The sequence below is a fragment of the Lissotriton vulgaris genome, chromosome 1_1 (genome assembly GCF_964263255.1).
Source record: "Lissotriton vulgaris chromosome 1_1, aLisVul1.2, whole genome shotgun sequence".
Classification (NCBI taxonomy): Eukaryota; Metazoa; Chordata; class Amphibia; order Caudata; family Salamandridae; genus Lissotriton; species Lissotriton vulgaris.
The window spans coordinates 596,445,449-596,465,412 of NC_141685.1; the positions used below are offsets into that span (position 1 = coordinate 596,445,449).

Sequence of the window (19,964 nt, forward strand, 5' to 3'; positions counted from 1 at the left end):
ATGTTGTGTGGTCTTTTACTATTTGCAGTTATTGTCCGAACCCTTTACCTGTTTATCTGTGGCATCCTTTCTTTTAACTGCTCTAAAAAAGAGACGCCCAATCTGCTAAATCAATCTATTGGAATGTGCCCTTAATCAAATATGAACTTTTACTATAAATTTGTATAACTATTGTAATTTAAAATGTATTATACTGTAATGATGTGGAATATTTTATCTCATTTTTTTTTATTATATGTAGCATACTTTTATGCCTTCATTATGTTGGCCAAATAAAGTTATTCTGACTGACTGACAAAAATAAGGAGGAGCAGTGAGTAGTCATGTACAGCAAACGTTCTTGAGTTGAGTTGGTGTGTTTGCAACTGAATGAGCGTTTGTAGTAGGTTTTCTTTTCTCAGTGCCTCATGTTGTTTTATTGTTGTCCGTTAGTACATAGTTCTGCGTGCAGCATGAGAAAACTAGACCTATTCATTGCCTTTGTAATTGCAGCTCTATCCCTGGATTTACAAACTGCACAATTTCATACCTTCGGTTTCAACATCCCCTCACAAGCTCTTATTATCCTTCTAGTGCTACCTTGATTTGTTTTCATGTGTCTTCCGACCGACTACACGAGATGCCCCAGCATCATCCTCAAGCATGACTTTTCCCTATAAACTAGCATCATCTTGAAACCTAAATGCATACCAAATCGCAATAAAGCAAAATTTCGAATCAACCTTGTAAAAGTGAAGAACGTATTCATTTGCTTTTTTATGCAGCACTTCAAGCCACACTTCTGCCAATTCTTTAAATAAAAGATGGTATTATTACCCACTCCTGGTACTCAATTTACCAGTGTTTGGGAGGATGAAAGGTAGTGTTGGCCTAGCTGGGATTGGCACTCGTGTCCTGCCGATCACTTGTGTTTTCCCCATTAGCAAGTATTTTTCAGTCCATGAGCTATCCTTCTAGCCGTCTAAGAGCTTTAAAGAACATATATTACTACTACACACGGAGGGTACTCAATTTATCAACCTTCAGGCGAAAGGTCCAAAATGTAATTAATTTATCAAAATACTGTTAATTGCTTCAACATTTTGCATAGCTTAGAGCACACTGAATAGAAACACTGAAATGCAAACGCAATCTTATCACGGGCGATGGATCCACCCTTCTTTCTATGTGCTGGCTAGAAAAGGCCAGGCTGCAGGCACTTTACCTGTTTCCGAAGATTTATATGGCGGGAGGTCCTCGGCATTCAGCCTGGCTGGCCTCTTGTACAAAGGCCTCTGCTTGTGCAGCTGCAGATGGTGCTCCGAGGAATGCGAGGAATCCTGTAGATTTATCTCACTCGAAGGAGCCGTCTGCGCGTCCCCCGCACACTCGGGGGCAGGAGACGGGCGGCCCGCGGCGAGCCCCGGCCCTTTCAGCCGATCCCTGCCAGACACCTTCTGAGGATTGATTGGGGGAACGTCAGACTTCGCGGCGTTCGTGGCCGAGGGGCAGTGCCCTCGGAGCAGGTCGGGCTCGTCGTCTTCGGGGATGGGGTTGTACCAGATCTCCCCTTCTTCGTCGTCTGCGTCGTTCTCCTCGCTGAGGTTCCAGGTGCACTTGCTCAGAGTCACAGGGCTCGAGATGGCGCCGCGCGCAGCTGTGGTGGCGCGCGCCTGGGGTCTGACGGGGCTTTGGAGGTCTGCAGGTGATCGGGCTGTTAGCTGCAGTTTCGGGGACTCCGAACAAACTGCGACAGGGGAGGGTGCGACACGCGCAGGGGGGTTCTCAAAGAAGTCCAAAGCATCGTTAGGAGGTGGGGACTGCGTACTCTGCTGCAGCCAGTTGCGCTTTTTTGACACCGTGATGCTGTTCTTGTGTTGTCTTTGCTCGTTGACCTCCGCGACCTTCAGGTCTTCTCTAAACACAGACGATGCGTGCGCGTTTTCAATGAGATCTAATAAAAAAAAAAACGCATAGTTACTTTTGGAAGTTGTTACATAGTTGTGACAAAAGTAGAATTTACGCAAGTATTACTGGTATTAAAAACTCCCGAGTGTTCATTAATGCTTTTGGTCTTGGTTATAATTACCAATAACAAGTGCAGTGCTGTCGAATGTGGTGGGAGCAAGGTTTTGACAGGCCCCATTGCATTCAAGGAACATTGCACCCCATCAACTGGTTTCAGAAGTAAACAAGCATTTGCAATACAATAGATCTCACATTTACGAGAGTTTAAGCTATTGTCATTTACAATGGCAATAGCTCAAACTCTTGTAAATGTGATACCTCGGCCGCCATTGTCCCGGGCTGCTTGAAAGTGAAAGCGGGCTGCATGGCGGGGAAAGCACACCGTGCCCGCAGTAGGAGGAACCCATTAAAGACCCATTAAAGAAAAGAGTGGTACAAAAGAGGGCCACAGTGAGTTTATTATAATTCACCAAGCTCACTCACTGCTCTACAAGTACATATATCTATGTGATCCATCAGAAATAAATCCTACACGCAACTCCCAGATAAACATGCGTTTTATGCCATCCATCAGAAGAAAACAAAATAAACATTTTAAAGAATCTCTTCAGTGCAACCATACCCCATGGCACAGATTTCTGCACTACTTTAGACACACTTCCTCCAGGAAAACTGCCTGTACTGTCCGAAGAATCCAAAATATGCAGCCATTCATCCAGAAAAGAGGTCGACCTCAGGGTGAAAGATGGTAACACCGACAATGTCAAGTGAAGAAAATAGAGGTCTTTCCATCTCCTAAAATGTTTAGCTTTGCATGGTCACGCCTGAATTTAGAAAACACTGGAATCAGGAGTAACGTTAGACCAAAAGTACGAACGTACTCAAGAGAGCAGTATGGTACGAAAAAAATGTATTGCTAATTAATACAAATGTTTGCAATATTTACAATAAAAATCCTTTAACAAAAAAAAAGCAAACTGAGGATGCTCATGACTAAATTCATGAGAGCCATCACAGTGACACATAAAAAACAAAAATAAGTGAATCTTTGGGGCGAAATTAAACAATCTTGTACAGAAGGCATTATGTAAAACATGCTTACCAAGTTATAAGCATTATATCACCAAACCCAATAATGTGGAAATAGCATAAGCTGTAAAACTTCCCTATTATAAAGTTTGAGGAGCAGAATTCCCAAGTGGAATTTTACTTTGCATAATTATTTATTGGGGTTCAAAGTTTTCGCACCTAGATTCTCCCACTGCACCAAGTGACACGATTTTAGCGGCTAGAAAATGTGGCCGGTAAACACAGGGAAAGGGCTACAGTGCAGACCCGACCTAGTTTCCAATTCGCTTCCGACCCCCAGCCTGGCATGTGGGGAGCATGTAATGCCCCTCTCACCAGAGGACATCTTTCAATTCCCTCGCCCACTTATCCCACCCACTCAGTTCTCCTACTGATATTTACCACCTGCTCTGAAAAGCAACATAAATAAGGACATTTATTTCTAACAAGTAATTTGTGATCAGCTTCTAATACTTGATCTATGCACAAACTGTGCCCACATACTTCTTTCATGCCCCTGCATAATACGTATCACTTCATCCCTCTCCTAATAGGACTAAAAAAAAGCAAGCTCTTAGAGTTTTACACAAAAAGTGCGGATTTTCATCTTGCCTCACTGACTGATGTGACAGTAAGTGCATACTATCTCCAATAATGTAGGTGATTCTATTGAACAGCTGTACACTTTCCATCCTGCTTCTTAATGACTATGCACCAGCAGCAGCTCCTCTGCTATGGCAGAGGATCAACAGGTTTATTATTGTTTTATTTTTCAAGTTCTAAGGGCGGGGTCTTAGGAGCAGGGCCATCATAGGGCAGTCACGGAGGGGAAATGGTGGGCACTGCTGTCAGTGCGCATGTGGGTTTGCCCGGCGGTGTTAGGACGGCCAAACTGACATGCGCACTGTGATGTCTCCAACCCGAGCAGCGTTGCCGGGTTGGAGACAGCAGGCACAGGCTCCCAGTCTCTCTGGGAGTGCAGATCCAGGACTCTCAGGCCAATCCTGACACTTCTCTCATGCTGCATCAGAACAGTGTCTGGATTGGCTGCAGGGGAGTCTGAGAGCCTGTGCTGCAGTGGAGGAAAGGAGCAGAAAAGCAGCGTTGCGGTGGGCAACCGGTACTTTTTTTTCTCTCATCATCCACCTCCTTTGCCCGCCCCGCCACTCTGCCCTGACACCAGCTGCTACTGCTGTGCAATAACAAACCATTACACCTGCTTCTTTTGTCAGGTTGGTATAGAGTTGAACACTCCGTGTGATGTGATGTAATAAAACCATTTATACAGAAAATGGAAGGTGTCCAAACTTTGTAAGGGCATATCTATAGTTTGTCGGCTAAAACCTTCCTGTACACCCTTCAGACACTGGGTGATCTAACTTCTTTGGCAAAATCAAGCAAACCACAGCTATTTTGAGCCCACACTCGATATAAACAGCTGCATCAATCAAATGTATTTACTCAGTTTCTTGCTTCGACTACTTACATCTGAGAACAAAACTCTTATTGGAAGAATTTCACTTAACTACAATTGACAGTGTGAATATCGGATTCAAATGAGAGAATTGTGATATTCTATTTGCAGGGACACACCAAACACCAAAGCTAACTACAAAAGGTTAAAGGCTCAAGATTAAGGAGCATAACAAAACGCAAACAGGACGACTCACGATGTATGCTCCATCCTTTTTTTTGCTTCACATTGGATCCATCGAGGGGCGACTAGTAACAGCAGCCATCTTGCCAGACTCACGTGAGGCAAGCCTTAGTCAACGAGCTCAAAGGAAACAATTGCTGGGCACATTGTTAATACCTATTTGGGGCAATTTAGTATTATTGTTGTGCCCAACAATATTAAGTAGCGCTGATTAAAAAGAAAGAAGGAATATCACAAAGTGAAAATGAATAAAAGTAGTCTCTTCAATGTGTAGACTGTAAAACTGTTCTAGGAATGTCAACTATCAAGATTTGAAAGCACTATCTTGCACCATGTCAGAATCTGCAACTGCAAGGAACTCTTCAACATCGTGAAAGAGCTATCCAACCCCAGCGCAGGAAACAACGACATCACCCCATCGCAAGACCTCTGCAACTCCCTCGCCTCATACTTCCACAACAAGATCGCGGACATACACAACAGCTTCAACAACCAACCAACGCACACCACGACCGAACCACCACCCCCCACCACCACCCTCCGCGCCTGGACTCCAATCAGCACCGAAGACATCGTCCGCACAATGAACTCAGTCCACTCCGGATCCCCGACCGACCCCTGCCCTCACCACGTCTTCAACAAGGCCGACGTTGTCATCGCACCCCACCTGCGAGACATCATCAACACCTCCTTCGAAACCGCCACCTTCCCTGAGAGATGGAAGCACGCCGAACTCAGCGCTCTACTCAAGAAACCCACAGCGGACCCCACCGAACTCAAGAATTACCGCCCCATCTCGCTCCTCCCGTTTCCAGCCAAAGTCATCGAGAAGACCGTCAACAAGCAGCTGGCCGCCTTCCTTGAGACAAATGGATCCCTCGACCCCTCACAGTCTGGCTTCCGAGCCAACCACAGCACCGAGACCGCCCTCATCGCCGCCACCGATGACATCCGAGCCCTGATGGACAACGGAGAGACAGCGGCCCTCATCCTCCTAGACCTCTCCGCGGCATTTGACACTGTCTGCCACCGGACCCTAGTACAGCGCCTCAGCAACGTCGGAATCCAGGAGAAGGCTCTAGAATGGATCATCTCCTTCCTCGACGGAAGAACACAGAGAGTCCGCCTACCACTGTACAAGTCAGAGGCCACCGAAGTCATCTGCGGCGTCCCTCAAGGATCCTCGCTGAGCCCCACCCTCTTCAACGTCTACATGAGCCCCCTCGCGGCCATCGCACTACGCCAACGACACCCAGCTGATCCTCTCCCTGACCAACGACCCCGCCGCCGCCAGAGCCAATCTGCACGAAGGGATGAAAGAGGTAGCCGAGTGGATGACGACCAGCCGCCTGAAACTTAACTCAGACAAGACGGAGGTCCTCATCCTGGGCTCTTCGCCCTCCGCCTGGGACGACTCCTGGTGGCCTCCCGCCCTGGGCACCGCACCCAAACCAACAGACCACGCACGCAACCTGGGCTTCATCCTGGACTCCTCCCTCTCCAGGACCAGGCAAGTCAACGCCGTCTCCTCGGCGTGCTTCAACATCCTACGCATGCTACGGAAGATCTTCTGGTGGATCCCCACCGAGACCAGGAAGACCGTCACCCAGGCCCTCGTCACCAGTCGACTGGACTACGGCAACGCCCTCTACGCCGGTACCACCGCCAAGCTCCAGAAGAGACTCCAGCGGATCCAGAACGCCTCAGCCAGACTCATCCTCGACATCCCACGAACCAGCCACATCTCCGGACATCTGAGAGACCTGCATTGGCTCCCCGTCAACAAAAGAATCACCTTCCGCCTCCTCACCCACGCACACAAAGCCCTACACGACCAAGGCCCGAGCTACCTCAACAACCGAATCAACTTCTACGCTCCCAAACGCCACCTCCGATCAGCCAACCACGCCCTCGCCGCCATCCCCCGCATCCGAAGAGCGTCAACAGGAGGAAGGTCCTTCTCCTACCTGGAAGCCAAGACCTGGAACTCCCTCCCGACCGACCTGCGCCTGACCCAAGACCACCTCTCCTTCAGGAAGAAGTTGAAGACCTGGCTGTTCGAGCAGTAACGGCACCCCCCTCCCCCCAGCGCCTTGAGACCCTACGGGTAAGTAGTGCGCTCTATAAATGTCTTTGATTGATTGATTGATCTGATCTTTGCACCTCTGACTACCTCCGTGCACATGCGGCTCTAAAAAGAAACTTCCTGCCACGATTCAGCTAAAAGATTCATCCCGAGCCATACCTATGTTACTGAGAAAAGTGACATTTTGCTAAAAGGTGGGTATATTAATTAGTGAAAAGCGCCCTTTTTTAAAAGTTGGAATCCAGTTAACAGAGTTTCTCCACCTGGTTGTTTTGTTTTCAATGCCTTACCGAACATTGGTTCGAATTTCTTTTTTTATACATAAAAAGATGTCATTATATTTGGTCATCAGTTATTGTCTTTAAATAGACGCCTGAAATGGATATAATTATGTCATCATTAACTAGATTGTCAAGAATTGGTTATTGAGGCAATGCCCCCCAGACTTTGTCGTTTCGTTAAATGTCAATTGGGTATACTGACACTATCATAACCTTTTCTTTGAGTTCAGTATAGAGAGATTTTCAAGGATTCCATTGAAAAAACTGGGTCCAGAGTCAGTACTCCTAAAGTTATAGGTACCTGGATTATAATGAGATATAGAAAGTGGAATTGGATTATTCTAGAAGGCAAGGTGGTCTAGGTATTGCGTCTCCAAGTGTTTCTATAATGATACCTACTTTGATTATTGAATCAATTAGTTTTATTAAGAAACAGAAAATAATATTTTGACCAGAAATGCTGGAGAAGGGGAAAATCGTTTAGTTACAAATACCATATGAATTAATTGGTGATGTACTATTTGGTGTGTGTGTGTGGAATAATAGTGCAGATGAACAAAATGTATTATATATTAAATATTAAGTATAAACATCAGTTACATGTATGGGTAGGTTATATTTACATGTTTTCAGTGTCAGTGCTTAATTTATCATAAAGTAAGTGTCAGGGCCTTCATCAGGAGGCCACTGCAGCTTGCACCACCAATTACCCCTTCCAGCGCTGCCAATGACATTACCTACACAACTATTTACCATCACACTCCTTCCTACAAGTGAGACAATTCAGAGTATTCCAGTCCCCAAAAGCTATAAGAATGACTTGAGAGGTAGATATTAGTAATTTCTAAGGTATATTGAATTGATAAGCAACTGTGGTTGCACATATCTCTAGATTAGTCTAATAGTGTCGCCATGTGGCTGCCATAAGCACCAGTGCCAAGCACCAGAAACCACCGGCTCTAATTAGGCACTGCACTGGGTGGAAAAAATAAGAGTGGGCCGACCATTGTTGATTTAAAGTGAATTGAGATCATTTTAAAAACAGTTTATACCTCCTGTAATTAGGTAATAACCATTATGGCAAATAGATGCGATTTCCAGGGGAGGGGTCCTAGGTGGTGGAACAACCAGAATCTGAATGCCATACATCATATGTTGCGTTAAGTTAAAAGATGATGATTGACAGTACTTACTTTGCTGGTGGGGAGAGTAATGAGGAGGCAAGAAGGTAAGATTGTTAAGAGAGAAGCTGTAGAGGAGGAACACAAGTATGGCTGATGGACATTCAAATATGTGTGCCTGGAGGTGAGGTGAAAAAGCAGGGAATAAGAACAACATTTGTGTGTTGTCTGCCTACAAGTGGCAAAAGAAGCCGAATAACAATATGCTATCACCAAGAGAGGTAGTAGAAAGAAAGAACAGCAGAGGACTTAAATGGCACCTCTTGGGACTTTGACTGGTAACAGAGTGAATGGGAGTGGGTACACTACCAGGCAACAGAAAAGGATTGGTCAGAAACACAGGAGGGAAACCATACAAGAGTTGAGCGAGTGATTTCAATTCACGGAGTTCAATTTAATTGTTTTGTTATGTTTAATAACCTGAAAAACCTAACATAGCCATACAGTAAAAGCTATGCATTGACAAGTTTCCACTAAAATCACCACCATAACGACGAAATTAGAAAAATACAGCTATTATGGCAATAATAACAGTACCAAGTGTGGTGGACCCTACATTTAACAATGTATAATTATGAGAGGCTAGCTTAGTATATGGTGCTCACTTATGTAAGTGTAGCACCATGCACTCATCCAGACAACCCTTATGGTGATTTTAGTGGTCTTAGACAACCTTAGAAAGGTCTCCAAGTGGTAGCTGTGGAGAGCAGCCTTCAGGCTTAGTCCAGAAGGAGTGTAAAGCAGCTACTTTTACCATTACTAATCTTATGGTATAGGTTAAGAGAAAAAAGAACCACACAGTGTGTTTCTAAAAATATGTATTTATTATTAACACTCACTAACACACTGTATAATCTCCGAACCAGAGATACAATACAAAACACACAATACTTTGTCAATCGAATTTGTAAATAGCACAGAATACACAATGGTCCCCAGAGGGAGACAAAACCATATACTAAAATAGTGGAATCTGAACCACTACCTAAGTCGAGAATGGACCCAGAAGACGTAGAAGAGCCAGGACCCAAGGAACCACCCAAGGTGAGTATCTAGGTGTGCAGAGTGGGAACATGACTGCATGCTCAATGTTAGTCAATCAGTAAGTCGTGGTTGCAATTTTAAAGAAGAAGGACCCTTCCCAGTGGACCCCGAAGAAACCCCATGGAAGATGGAAGATTGGAAAGTTACCCCACCTGTGAATACCCCAGGAACAGGATACTTACACAAGGGAAGCCGGGTGCATAGGTGTGAAGTGACGTTAGAAACCGCGGTAGACCACAATGGAGGACTTTAGAAAAGATGCTGCTGATGAAGAATATGAAAGTGTCCAGTGGAACCCAAAGGTGGATTCAAGGTGAGAGGTACCTGCAAGCAGAGGGGACAGAGTATACGCCACTCAGGAGTGACCAGGAGGCACGGATGACGAATGGCCACCGATGTTGGAGATGCAGGGGAGTCAACGGTGCCATTGTAGTTGCAGCTGTGCGGACCAGGCGACGCAGAGGAGGACCAGGATCCATGCACAAGCTGTCCCACATCGGATGTCAGGAGCCAAGGGGTCAGTATCCGGCAGGGGCGCCAACAAGCCTTGGCAATGGCAACCAACGTAGATGAAAAAAAAGGTGCGATGTCTGGACCAGCAAAGTCCAAGTGACTCATCACGAGCAGGTAAGTCAGAGCAGGCCCCGAGCAAGCAGGGGAGCCCACTGGAGCCAAAGAAGACACTCGAGAGGATCCACAGGCCAAATGCACAGGAGTCGCAAGAGGCTTCGAGCAGCCCACCAAAGGATGCAGGCCCACGGTGCAAAGGATGCAAGGCAGGTGAAAATCTTGGCTGCAGGAGATGCTTCAGGTTAGAGCTTCTTGGATCCCAAAGATATCTAAAGGACAGAGTCAACAAGCCTTGGCAACAGCAAGTTGACGCCGTTCACAGAGGTTCTGTTCCAGTGGTTCCGACAAGGGATACTGGCCTCAAACTCGATGTGAAGACAGTGAAGGCCCGGGGGAGTTGCAGAACTACCACCTGTGTTGCTGAGCCTTTCTGAGACTGTGGGAGCCCAGGATCAGCAGACCAGTCAGCTGTGTTGTGGTGCCTGCAGATGCAGGGGAGCGGCTCTTTCACTCCAAGGGAGATGGTTGTCTTGGATGTTCATAGGCCTTGTGAAAAACCAACGACTCCCTGAACTGGTTTGGACTGGAGTATGCAATGAGGGCACAAAATGTGCCCTTCAAGCAGTCTGAGTGGTGCTGGCAAGCGCCCCCACCCTGTCCCAATACACTAAGTCCTGTCTGGGAGGTGGTCACATCTCCCTGTGACAGGACACCTACTGCTGTGCCTTCTTCTGCTTGAGTTTAGCTCAGCAGCAGGAGGGCAGAATCGTGTCTCTGGCCGGTAGCAATCAGTTTGCTGTCCGGGTCTAGAAGCCTGGTACTGAGAGCACTGAGAGCCTTACGGAAGAGCTTTACAGTGCATGGAATCATACCTTCCACACGTTTATGGTGTGGGGGTATGATTCCAACATGTTTGATACCAGACACAACATGGTGCGTTACAGCCGGTTTAGAGATAGCCATCGCACAATGACGCATTGCCCCTCTATGTATCTTAATGGCTGATGCACTTACAACCCAGGAAAAATGGACTACAAAGGTTGTAGCACCCTCACACTTAGAACCAAGCCCCCTGCCTTCAGGATTGAAAGGCCTGCCTTAGGGGTGACTCATATGCTTTAAGTGCAGTGACCTCAGATATAAGGACACTTATATCTGTCTTAACTGATTGTGCCACCTATACAAGCAGCCTCTCAACAAGGTCTCAGGTCTGCCATTGAGGTACCTGTGTGCAAACTAGTACTGCCATGTCAACACGGCAAGTGCACCAACTTGCCAGGCCCTAACCTTCCCTTTTTTGACATGTGAGTGACCCCCAAGGTTGGCCCAAGATACCCCTGTGGGAAGGCTGCAGTGTATGTAAAAGGTAGGACATGCCCTGATGTGTGTGGCATGTCCTGATAGTGAACTACTACCAATTTCGTATGAACAAGCTTTATTTGAGATATTTTCTCATAAAAGCACAGCATAAAATCAAACATAACAGATAAAAACAGATCATTTAACATATACATATTCATGTAAAACAGTTTGTGCAAGCTCATAGAATACCAACATATAAAAATACACATATATAACAATTTACATTGGGAATTGTAAAACGAATATAAACCAGATTAACTAAGCCCACCCATCAACCGCTGCCTGATTGCCCAAGCCCACCCCAGATATTTGGCTATCCCGAGAACTATCGACTCCTGGGTAGATGTACATAGAATTCTTAATGCCACTGCACTATGTCGTGTCCCAAGGTTTTTGCATACTGGGGTGAGCCATACCCTCCTGGGTAACGAATAGGCTTTGCAGACAAATAAAAAGTGGCCTAGGCTTTCAACAGCTGCTTCACACACTGGACATGACATAGTGGTCGGCCTCTGCCATCCCGCGGTTAGTTTTTTTAGCGGGAGGGATCCAGATCTTAACTGGAAGACTAACTTCCTGTCCAGTGGGACTGTGATGTTGTCCCAATAATTTTCTAAGATAGGGTAGATTTTGACTTCCAAGAAGCGACCCGCCATAGAATCAGACCTAGTGCCTCTCAGAAGGTTGTTATCCACCCAATCCCAGTATTGGGACTTGAGGGCTTCCTTACTTGGAAAGACTTCCCCCTGCGGGTTGGTCCAAAGATTAGAAAGTCCCAAATTAATTAACATGGTCCTTAGATTTTTTAGCCACTTTATCTTGTGAAAATTGTCTTCCTTGATTATTGCCAGGAAACCATCAGCATAATGCCTAATCTCAGGGGTTGTCCAAAGACGTCTCCAATACAGAACAGGGCGCAGTCGCGCTCTATCACTAATTGACCGTCTACCCAACTCCAGGAACAATGGTATTAAGGGGGTACTCTGTGGGAGGCCTGTGATCCCTCTGAGGAACCTGTTTTCAGATATCTGTAAAGTCGAAAGGTTCTCCCAAGCCCATAACTCTGCACCATATAAGGTCGCTCCTAGGACCTTTGCATCGTATACAATAAGGACAGGTTTAATCGGTTTAGTCTTGGATTTTCTGTGTCCCCCCCGCAATGCCCCTGATAATTGTTGGTGTTTTTTTTCCAGGTGATGGGACCAACCCGGGCCCTCTGCTATTTGGACCCCTAAATACGTAAACTCCTTAACCACCTCTAGCTTAGTGTTATTCAGGGATACTTTGGGATGAATTTTACGGCGTGGGGAAAAGACCATTAGTTTCGTCTTGCCCACATTTACTTCTAAGCCGTGCTCTTTGCAAAAAACATCAAATATGTTTAATGCACGTTGTAACCCTGCAGGAGTCTTTGACATAATTAGGGTGTCGTCAGCGAACATCAGGATCGGGACCCTGGCACCCGCTAACGATGGTGCATCTATACTCACGTCTAACATTCGCTCGACAATCCCATTGATGAATAATGAGAAGAGTAAGGGTGCCATGGCGCAGCCTTGGCGGACCCCCCTTTCCACCGGGAAGTCCGATGTTGACTCACCATTCCCACCCCACTGGACTCTTGCGAAGTTACATTCATGCAGTTGCATGATTAGGGTGAGCAATTCAACCGGGATGCCTAGCTTTTGCAGGACCAGCCATAACTTGTACCTGGGGACCAAATCAAATGCTGCCCGCAGGTCAACAAATGCGACATACAGGCAGCCCCTGCCAAGCAAAACCGTCCTCCACCGCAGTATGGTAAAACGGAAGACCTGGTCAATTGTGCTGGTTGCCCTCCTGAATCCTGCCTGATAGGGGGAAAGAGCGTTGTTATCATCCACCCAATCCATAAGCTGATTTGTAACCATTTTCCCCATTACTTTCTGTATGGTTGCTATCAGACTTATGGGCCTGTAGTTGGCTGGGAGAGACCGATCTCCTTTTTTGTAAATGGGTATGATGATTGCTCCTTGCCATAACTCAGGGACCACCCCCCCCTTGGCGAGAGCATTTCCCAGCAAAAAGATATACCTCGCCCATCTCTTCATGTCATGCTTGAAGACATCCGAGGGTATCCCGTCTAGCCCCGGTGCCCTCCCACATTGGACATTACTAATTGCATTCTCTACTTCTTTGAGGGAGAACAAATTGTCAATAGCAAAGACTGGCAGTATGACCTCCCCCATCCCAGGATACTTTACTTCTGCGTATTGTGGTCTGAAGTACTCAACCCAGGCCTCTTCGGCTACATTGTTATCGGGCCTTGCGGGGGTACCTCCTCTGCCCCACTTAATAATTTTCCAAAAAAGCCTAGAGTCCTTACTGCTAGAAGCCTCCTTTAACTCTGCCCAGTGGTCTTCATCCCATTTCCTCTTTGCCTGGGAGATGACTATTTTGTACGCTTTCCTAGCCGCTCTGGTTGCAGCACTGTCCCTTTCTCTAATGGCTTGGCCCAATTTCAATCGGGCAGATCTGCACTGGCGATTAAACCACCTAGCAACTTCCGGGGGTTTTTTCCCTTTATTGTTTTTTGGCTGTATCAAACATGGTTTAAGGAGGGAAAATAGCTGATCATGGATGTCTGTAATAACCCTAGACCCGGGGGTTATAGATTCTGCCGCTTCCATCGTGGAAATTGCCTTATCCACCTCAAGATTAATGTAGGTCATTGATTCTTCATTAGCCAATACCCTTGGCCATTTTAGCCTTCGTGCGTCATTAGCCATTACTGGGATCTGGTCATTTCTTAAATGCATATTTTGGGATCCAACATTCCACCACCTATGGGTCACACAAAGGGGGTTGTGGTCACTTTCTAGTCTGGGCTTAATGGCCATGTCAAGAACTCCCTGCCACAGCGGGAGACTACATATTATATAATCAATTCTACTCCTGCTATGGCCATTGTCAAAAGTACAACTGCCCTCCTTGTCCCCTGGTGTTCTCCCATTCAGGGCTCTTAGTCCATACTCCATACAGATGGCATTTAGTAACAGAATATCCTTCGTCCACCGCTTGACAGGGTTTAAGCATAAAGATGGTACTCCCCAAAGAGTGTCCTCATCCTTCCCTAAGGGATCATTTGTACTGTCGAGAGGTTCGAAGGTCCTGTTTAGATCCCCGGCTAATAATACCCTACTGTCTTGTGACTTAGTTTCTAGGGAGGCGGACAACACCTCTAGGGTGGGAGAGTTAGCTGAATTACTGCCTCTTGCATAGACGTTATACAGGTCGATTACAACCCCCTTTTTTGATGCAATTCTTAACAATTGTAAATCGCTAATACCCAAATCCAACACTTTGATAGAAATATCCAGGTCCTGCTTAATCCATACAGTGAGTCCTCCCATTGGCCGACCCCTACCTCCTCTAAAGGCTGGTATAAAAAAGTTTAAGTAGCCACAGAGGAAAACGGGGTCACAAGCCCAAGTTTCTTGAAAGCAACACACATCAAACCCATTAATGAATTCTACCCAAGTTTGTGAGTCTAGCTTGCTTCCCAGCCCAGCAATGTTCCAAGATAGAAACATACGATTATTATTATTGTAACATGGTTGAGAAATCATTGGGTTTGCAACACTGTCAGTAACCCTCACAAGACCACCATCGGTGTCATCATCCTCGTTTACTGTAGGTGTGAATGGTTCCCCTGCTCCAGCATTAATATTTGCTACCCCACCTCCTTCCACCACAATCAGACTCCCATTTCCAGCGTTCCTAGCATTTGGATTGGACCGGCATTGACATCAAATTCTTCCCAACTCCCGTGTAAATCACTATTACTTCCTCCTCCACTACTGCACAAATATTGTGGCATTTGTCAACATCCCCACCCTTGATCTTGCCATCCAACCGGAGGGTTATAATTCGTACCGGTGAGGTAATTTTGACACTGTGTAGGTGGAGCTGGTGTGGGAATCATCGGCCAAGGTAGGTTGGGAGGGTTTGTGTGTTTATTGAGCAGGCTAGTCAATACACTGGTTGGACGGGGATAAAAGAAAGTAAGGTCGACAATTCCAATTCCTCCCTTATTTATGCCCCATCCCTGTCTAGTTATCCATCCTGCCACCCTTGGATCTTGGAAGTTGACCACAATACAATCCCCTCCCAGGCTTTTGGTTGTATAGCCTATCCAGTCTATTCTCCTTACCCCCAGGATTTTGCTTTTGCCTCCTGTAACTTTATTGTGTGACGGATTTCGTTTTGCTGTTCTAGATGCTTTGGGCACTTTGTCACTGCTGACCAGTGCCAAAGTTCAAGTGCTCCCTTTGTAAATTGTTATTAGAGATTGGTGTTTCCATTATTGGTTTAGTTGGTTTACTGTTGATTCTCTAATACAGTGCACTGTGTGTGCCCAGGGCCTGTAAACCAAATGCAGTTAGTAGACCCGCATCACTGATTGTGCCACCTATACAAGCAGCCTCTCAACAAGGTCTCAGGCCTGCCATTGAGGTACCTGTGTGCAAACTAGTACTGCCATGTCAACACGGCAAGTGCACCAACTTGCCAGGCCCTAACCTTCCCTTTTTTGACATGTGAGTGACCCCCAAGGTTGGCCCAAGATACCCCTGTGGGAAGGCTGCAGTGTATGTAAAAGGTAGGACATGCCCTGATGTGTGTGGCATGTCCTGATAGTGAACTACTACCAATTTCGTTTTTCACTGTTGTAAGGCCCATATGATAGAATGGGGAGTTTGCTCAGAACTTCTTATGAGTATTACTGCCCATGGGAACCCAATAGGAAAATAAAGTTTGATATGCTGAACTCAGAATGTTAAGATGCATCTTTTAGTGAGAGTGATTTTTACATTCTGGGTTTGAAAATACCACTTTTAGAAAGTATGTATCTTCTTGCCTAACCATTCAGTGTGCCTCAGCTGGGTTGTGTATTGACTATCTGGCTTTGGAGTGACAGAGGCTGGGGATGTGCATTCTGTTCAGACAGCCACTTGGGAGGTTGAGGTGTGTCCTGCCTTTCCAGGGTGAGTCAGGGCTGGGCTGAATAGACCTGGGCTGCATTCAGAGTAGGGGGGTGAGATTTCTTTCACACCTGAATGGGCCTGGTGTGCCTTTGACAATGCTCTCTCCACCTCCTGCCAGTACACTGCACCTGAGAGTACAAAACTGGGTTTAGCTGGGCAAAAAGGGGGGCCCAGACTTTTAGATTAATTCTGGGAATCAAGAGGAACCTTTGCAAAGGAGAAGAGCTGGAGAAACGGAGGAGGAATACTGCCCTTGTGCTGTTTGCTGTCTGGGGTTGGCATGCAGTGGCTACTTTCTGCCAAGGAAAGGAGAAAGTCTTTTCTGTGTGCTGTGTCCCCTGCTCGAGGAAGATCACCAAGGGCTTGAAATAGAGCTTGTCTCCTGTTCTGAACACTCTGGGACACAAATACTTCACCCCAGTCCCTCCTGAGGTCCTCTGCTGGGAGTTCTGACCTGCGGAGAGGTGCATGGTAGTGTTCAGGACCTTTGGAGGTTGCTTTGGGACTGGAAACGGCAAGAACTGCGAAAACCGATGCATCGCCGGTTTCGACGCATCAAAGCGATGCGAGAGGAAGTATCGGACGCATCACCGCCGCTGAAGAATCGACGCATCGCCTGCTCGCGGCTGAAGTGTCTGCCGTGCGACTAATCCTGTGCACCGATCTCTGATGTCAGAGATCACCGCACCGATTCTGATGCAGACCCGGTTGAAGAAGAACTGACGCTTCATACTGGACCATCAGGCATCGCATTGAAGAGTCAAGTCTGTTGCATCGTTTGGGGACTCTGTAAGAAACCGAAGCATCACCTCCCCACGCAGTAAGAAACCAATGCAGCACCTCTTCTCCGGTAAGGAACCGAGGCATCACCCACCCCCCCTGCGCAGTAGTTAGGAACCGAGCCAACACCTCCCACGGAGCAAAGAACCAATGCATCACCTTCCCTGAGTGTATGGAACTGATTCATCATCTTTCCTGCGACCCTTGTCTCTTGCCTTTTTCGATGCATCCCAGGTACTTTGTGTAAAAGTGTAGCAGCCCACATTTTCTTGGAACAGACTGTTTCTACATATTAAGAATCACATTTTTAGAACTGTATTGTGGATTTTTGTCGTTTTGGTCTTGCTTTGGTTTAGATAAAGATTACTTATTTTTCTAAACGGGTGTTGTGTCCATTTCTAGTGTTTTCACTGTATTAGTGTACATTTTCACAAATGCTTTACACAGTGTCTCGGAGATTAGTGTGTCTGCTCCTGCCAAGTTACCAAGGGGGTGAGCAGGGGTTATTTTTTAAGTGTATCCCCCTTACCCTAAGAGAAGGGTCCCTACTTGGACAAAGGTATCCACCTCTGCCAACTAGAGACCCCCATTTCTAACAGCACATATGACAGCCTGTCATATGGTGGTGCTGTTTGTCTAATTTAGCAATGAACAGAACAACAGTTGTTTATTTATTCAGTACACATTAAAAATGACTGATACATGAAACCCAAGCCATTCTTATAGCTTTGGAAGCCGCGAACAGTCTGAATTGTCACACTTGTAGGAGTGTGCCTTTTAGTAGTTGTGTTGGTAATGTCATTGGCAGCGCTGGAAGGGGCATGCATGCAGCAAGCTGCAGTGGCCTCCTGATGAGGGCCCTGGCAGCTATTTTGTTACAAACTAACCATCATCAATGGTCCCTAGCCCGAGTTGTTATGACCGACTACAGTACCTCTTGAAACTGACAGGAACAATGAAAGTGGTATGCCATTTATAAATGACACATTGTTGCAATATTTTTTTCCATGTCATTTTATTGTATTATAGTTGCATGTAGATGGTGCTTATACCCCTGATAAGGCACAAGCGAGCATTAGGGATCGGTTATCAAGCTACACTATGGGAGATTGCTTGGTTGTGATCGTTATGACATTGTAGGAAGGCCTGTGTACGAAATATTGGGCTTTGCGGTTGACTGACCATGGTGGTGCTCTGATCCTCTGTTAGGTAACTATTGCCAGGTATGTTATGTTAAGAAGAGATGTAAGATATAGCGCACAAGTTTTACATTCATTTATGGTACATTCTGCCTGATTCTACCAGACTATGCTGGTTTTTACATTTCCACCTATAAGCCTAACTACCAGTATATGAGGGTGGCTGATCTTATGTCCCTCTCTTCCTGGATAGTTATAACCAGTGCCTATGTTCATAAACTTAACTGTGCCCATACACAAAGGATGTTGTGGTGGCATACAATGAAATGCAGCTCTCAATAGCCAGCATAACGTGCAATACATATGGGAACCGTCTATTTCTTGGAAGTCCATCCAGAAAGAAAAGATTGATAAAGCCTTTTCACACAGCCTTTTCACACAGCCATTTAGTTCACAATATCTAGTGCCACTTTACCCTCCCAAGAAGTTGGGCCCCACTGAAAAAGATGCTAAAGTCGTCCCAGGGTATTTTCCAAACACAGGGACACTTTCAGCAGTGCCTGCACGTTGTTCTCTGCTTTCAATCGGCAACAACGTCAAGGTGCAGGTAGATAGGGATGGGTCTCTCTTATTTCTTACTCCTGCTGTGCCCATAACAAAGGCCGAATTTTAGAGGTAATCAGGGATCCTTTTGTTAGAGTCTCCTTGGCTGGCAGCAGTCAGGAGCCTCACACCTAGAAGCAAATGCAGGGGAGGGAAAACAAAGGCTCACACCTTGTTAGCACTTCACACATACTTAAGAGAGGTAGCTTTTCACTTTGTTCAGTCCCCGTTTAGGAGATATGCATGCACTGTAAGTAATCTGATGGGTTGGTCTTTCCAAGTATTTGCCAAAATAAATAGCATTTATAAAGCACTTAATACCCCTGAGGAGGTGTTGTAATAATTTAAATATCACTAGTTTTTGTTGTAAAGCACTATGGATAGAGGAAGCTTTACACTGACAAAAGGCAACATTGGTTTATGTGAAGCATACAAAAGTGTGAATGTTTTGCCTAAATCAGGAGGGTTTGCAAGTATACTCGAAATGTGTTCAATTGTGCTCATGCTAGACCTGCTAAACATATATGTAAGGGCTTAAGATCTGATGTTACTTCCTGTGATGCCGCTTCCTGTGAAGTCACGCACTGTGATGTCACACGCCTCCCGTGCAGCGACGTCACGCGTCATGATGCCACTTGCATACTGATTAATTAGGTTAGTCCCCCCACTTCTTTTTTTAGGACTTGTGCCCTGATAAGCACACAACAGAAGGCTTCTTGCTCTGCAAATAACACAACACTGGACAACTCTGCATATTGCCACGAAGTTCTAATAATTGGGCCAAATGCATGTTGGAGGGAGGCCACCAGCAGGATATACCCATGGGAGTTACAATAAGATGCTGCTTATTCTGCAGTCTGGTCTGTGGATCACCTAGAGAGATGCATCAGTGGTAATTAGTGAGAAGATTACCCACTAACACTGTACAATAGTAGCGGTACGAGAATGTGCTGCATAAGTAGCAATTTACCAGGCGAAAGACTGTGCGGTCTCACTGCAGGTGACCGCACATGACACATCATGAGTAATCAGATGACATGTATTAGTGATCTATGCAGCTTTTTCGCTAACCCAGCTCCTCGCCACAAGCCAAAAGCAAACTGAAAAGAAGAGAGATATATTTCCTCTCCCGCACACAAGCATTTAATCCTTTAAAAGGGAAAGTTTTTCTTGTAAAAAAAAAAATAACAAAAAGAGAGAGACAAACACAACGACCTCCCGC

The 19,964-nt window shown here is 46.0% G+C and overlaps 1 protein-coding gene across 2 annotated transcripts in view; it reads right to left on the minus strand.

The window, feature by feature from the left end:
• SYDE2 (synapse defective Rho GTPase homolog 2) overlaps nt 1-19,964 on the minus strand; it is a 155,640-nt gene that overhangs the window by 102,604 nt on the left and 33,072 nt on the right. Inside the window, exon 2 of one of the 2 annotated variants that reach the window (XM_086954060.1) lies at nt 1,205-1,933. The exons of the other annotated variant lie outside the window; for it this stretch is intronic. Within the exon in view, the coding sequence (XP_086810186.1) occupies nt 1,205-1,933 (729 nt within the window). The remainder of the gene's footprint in view (nt 1-1,204; nt 1,934-19,964) is intronic. 2 annotated transcript variants of the gene reach the window in all.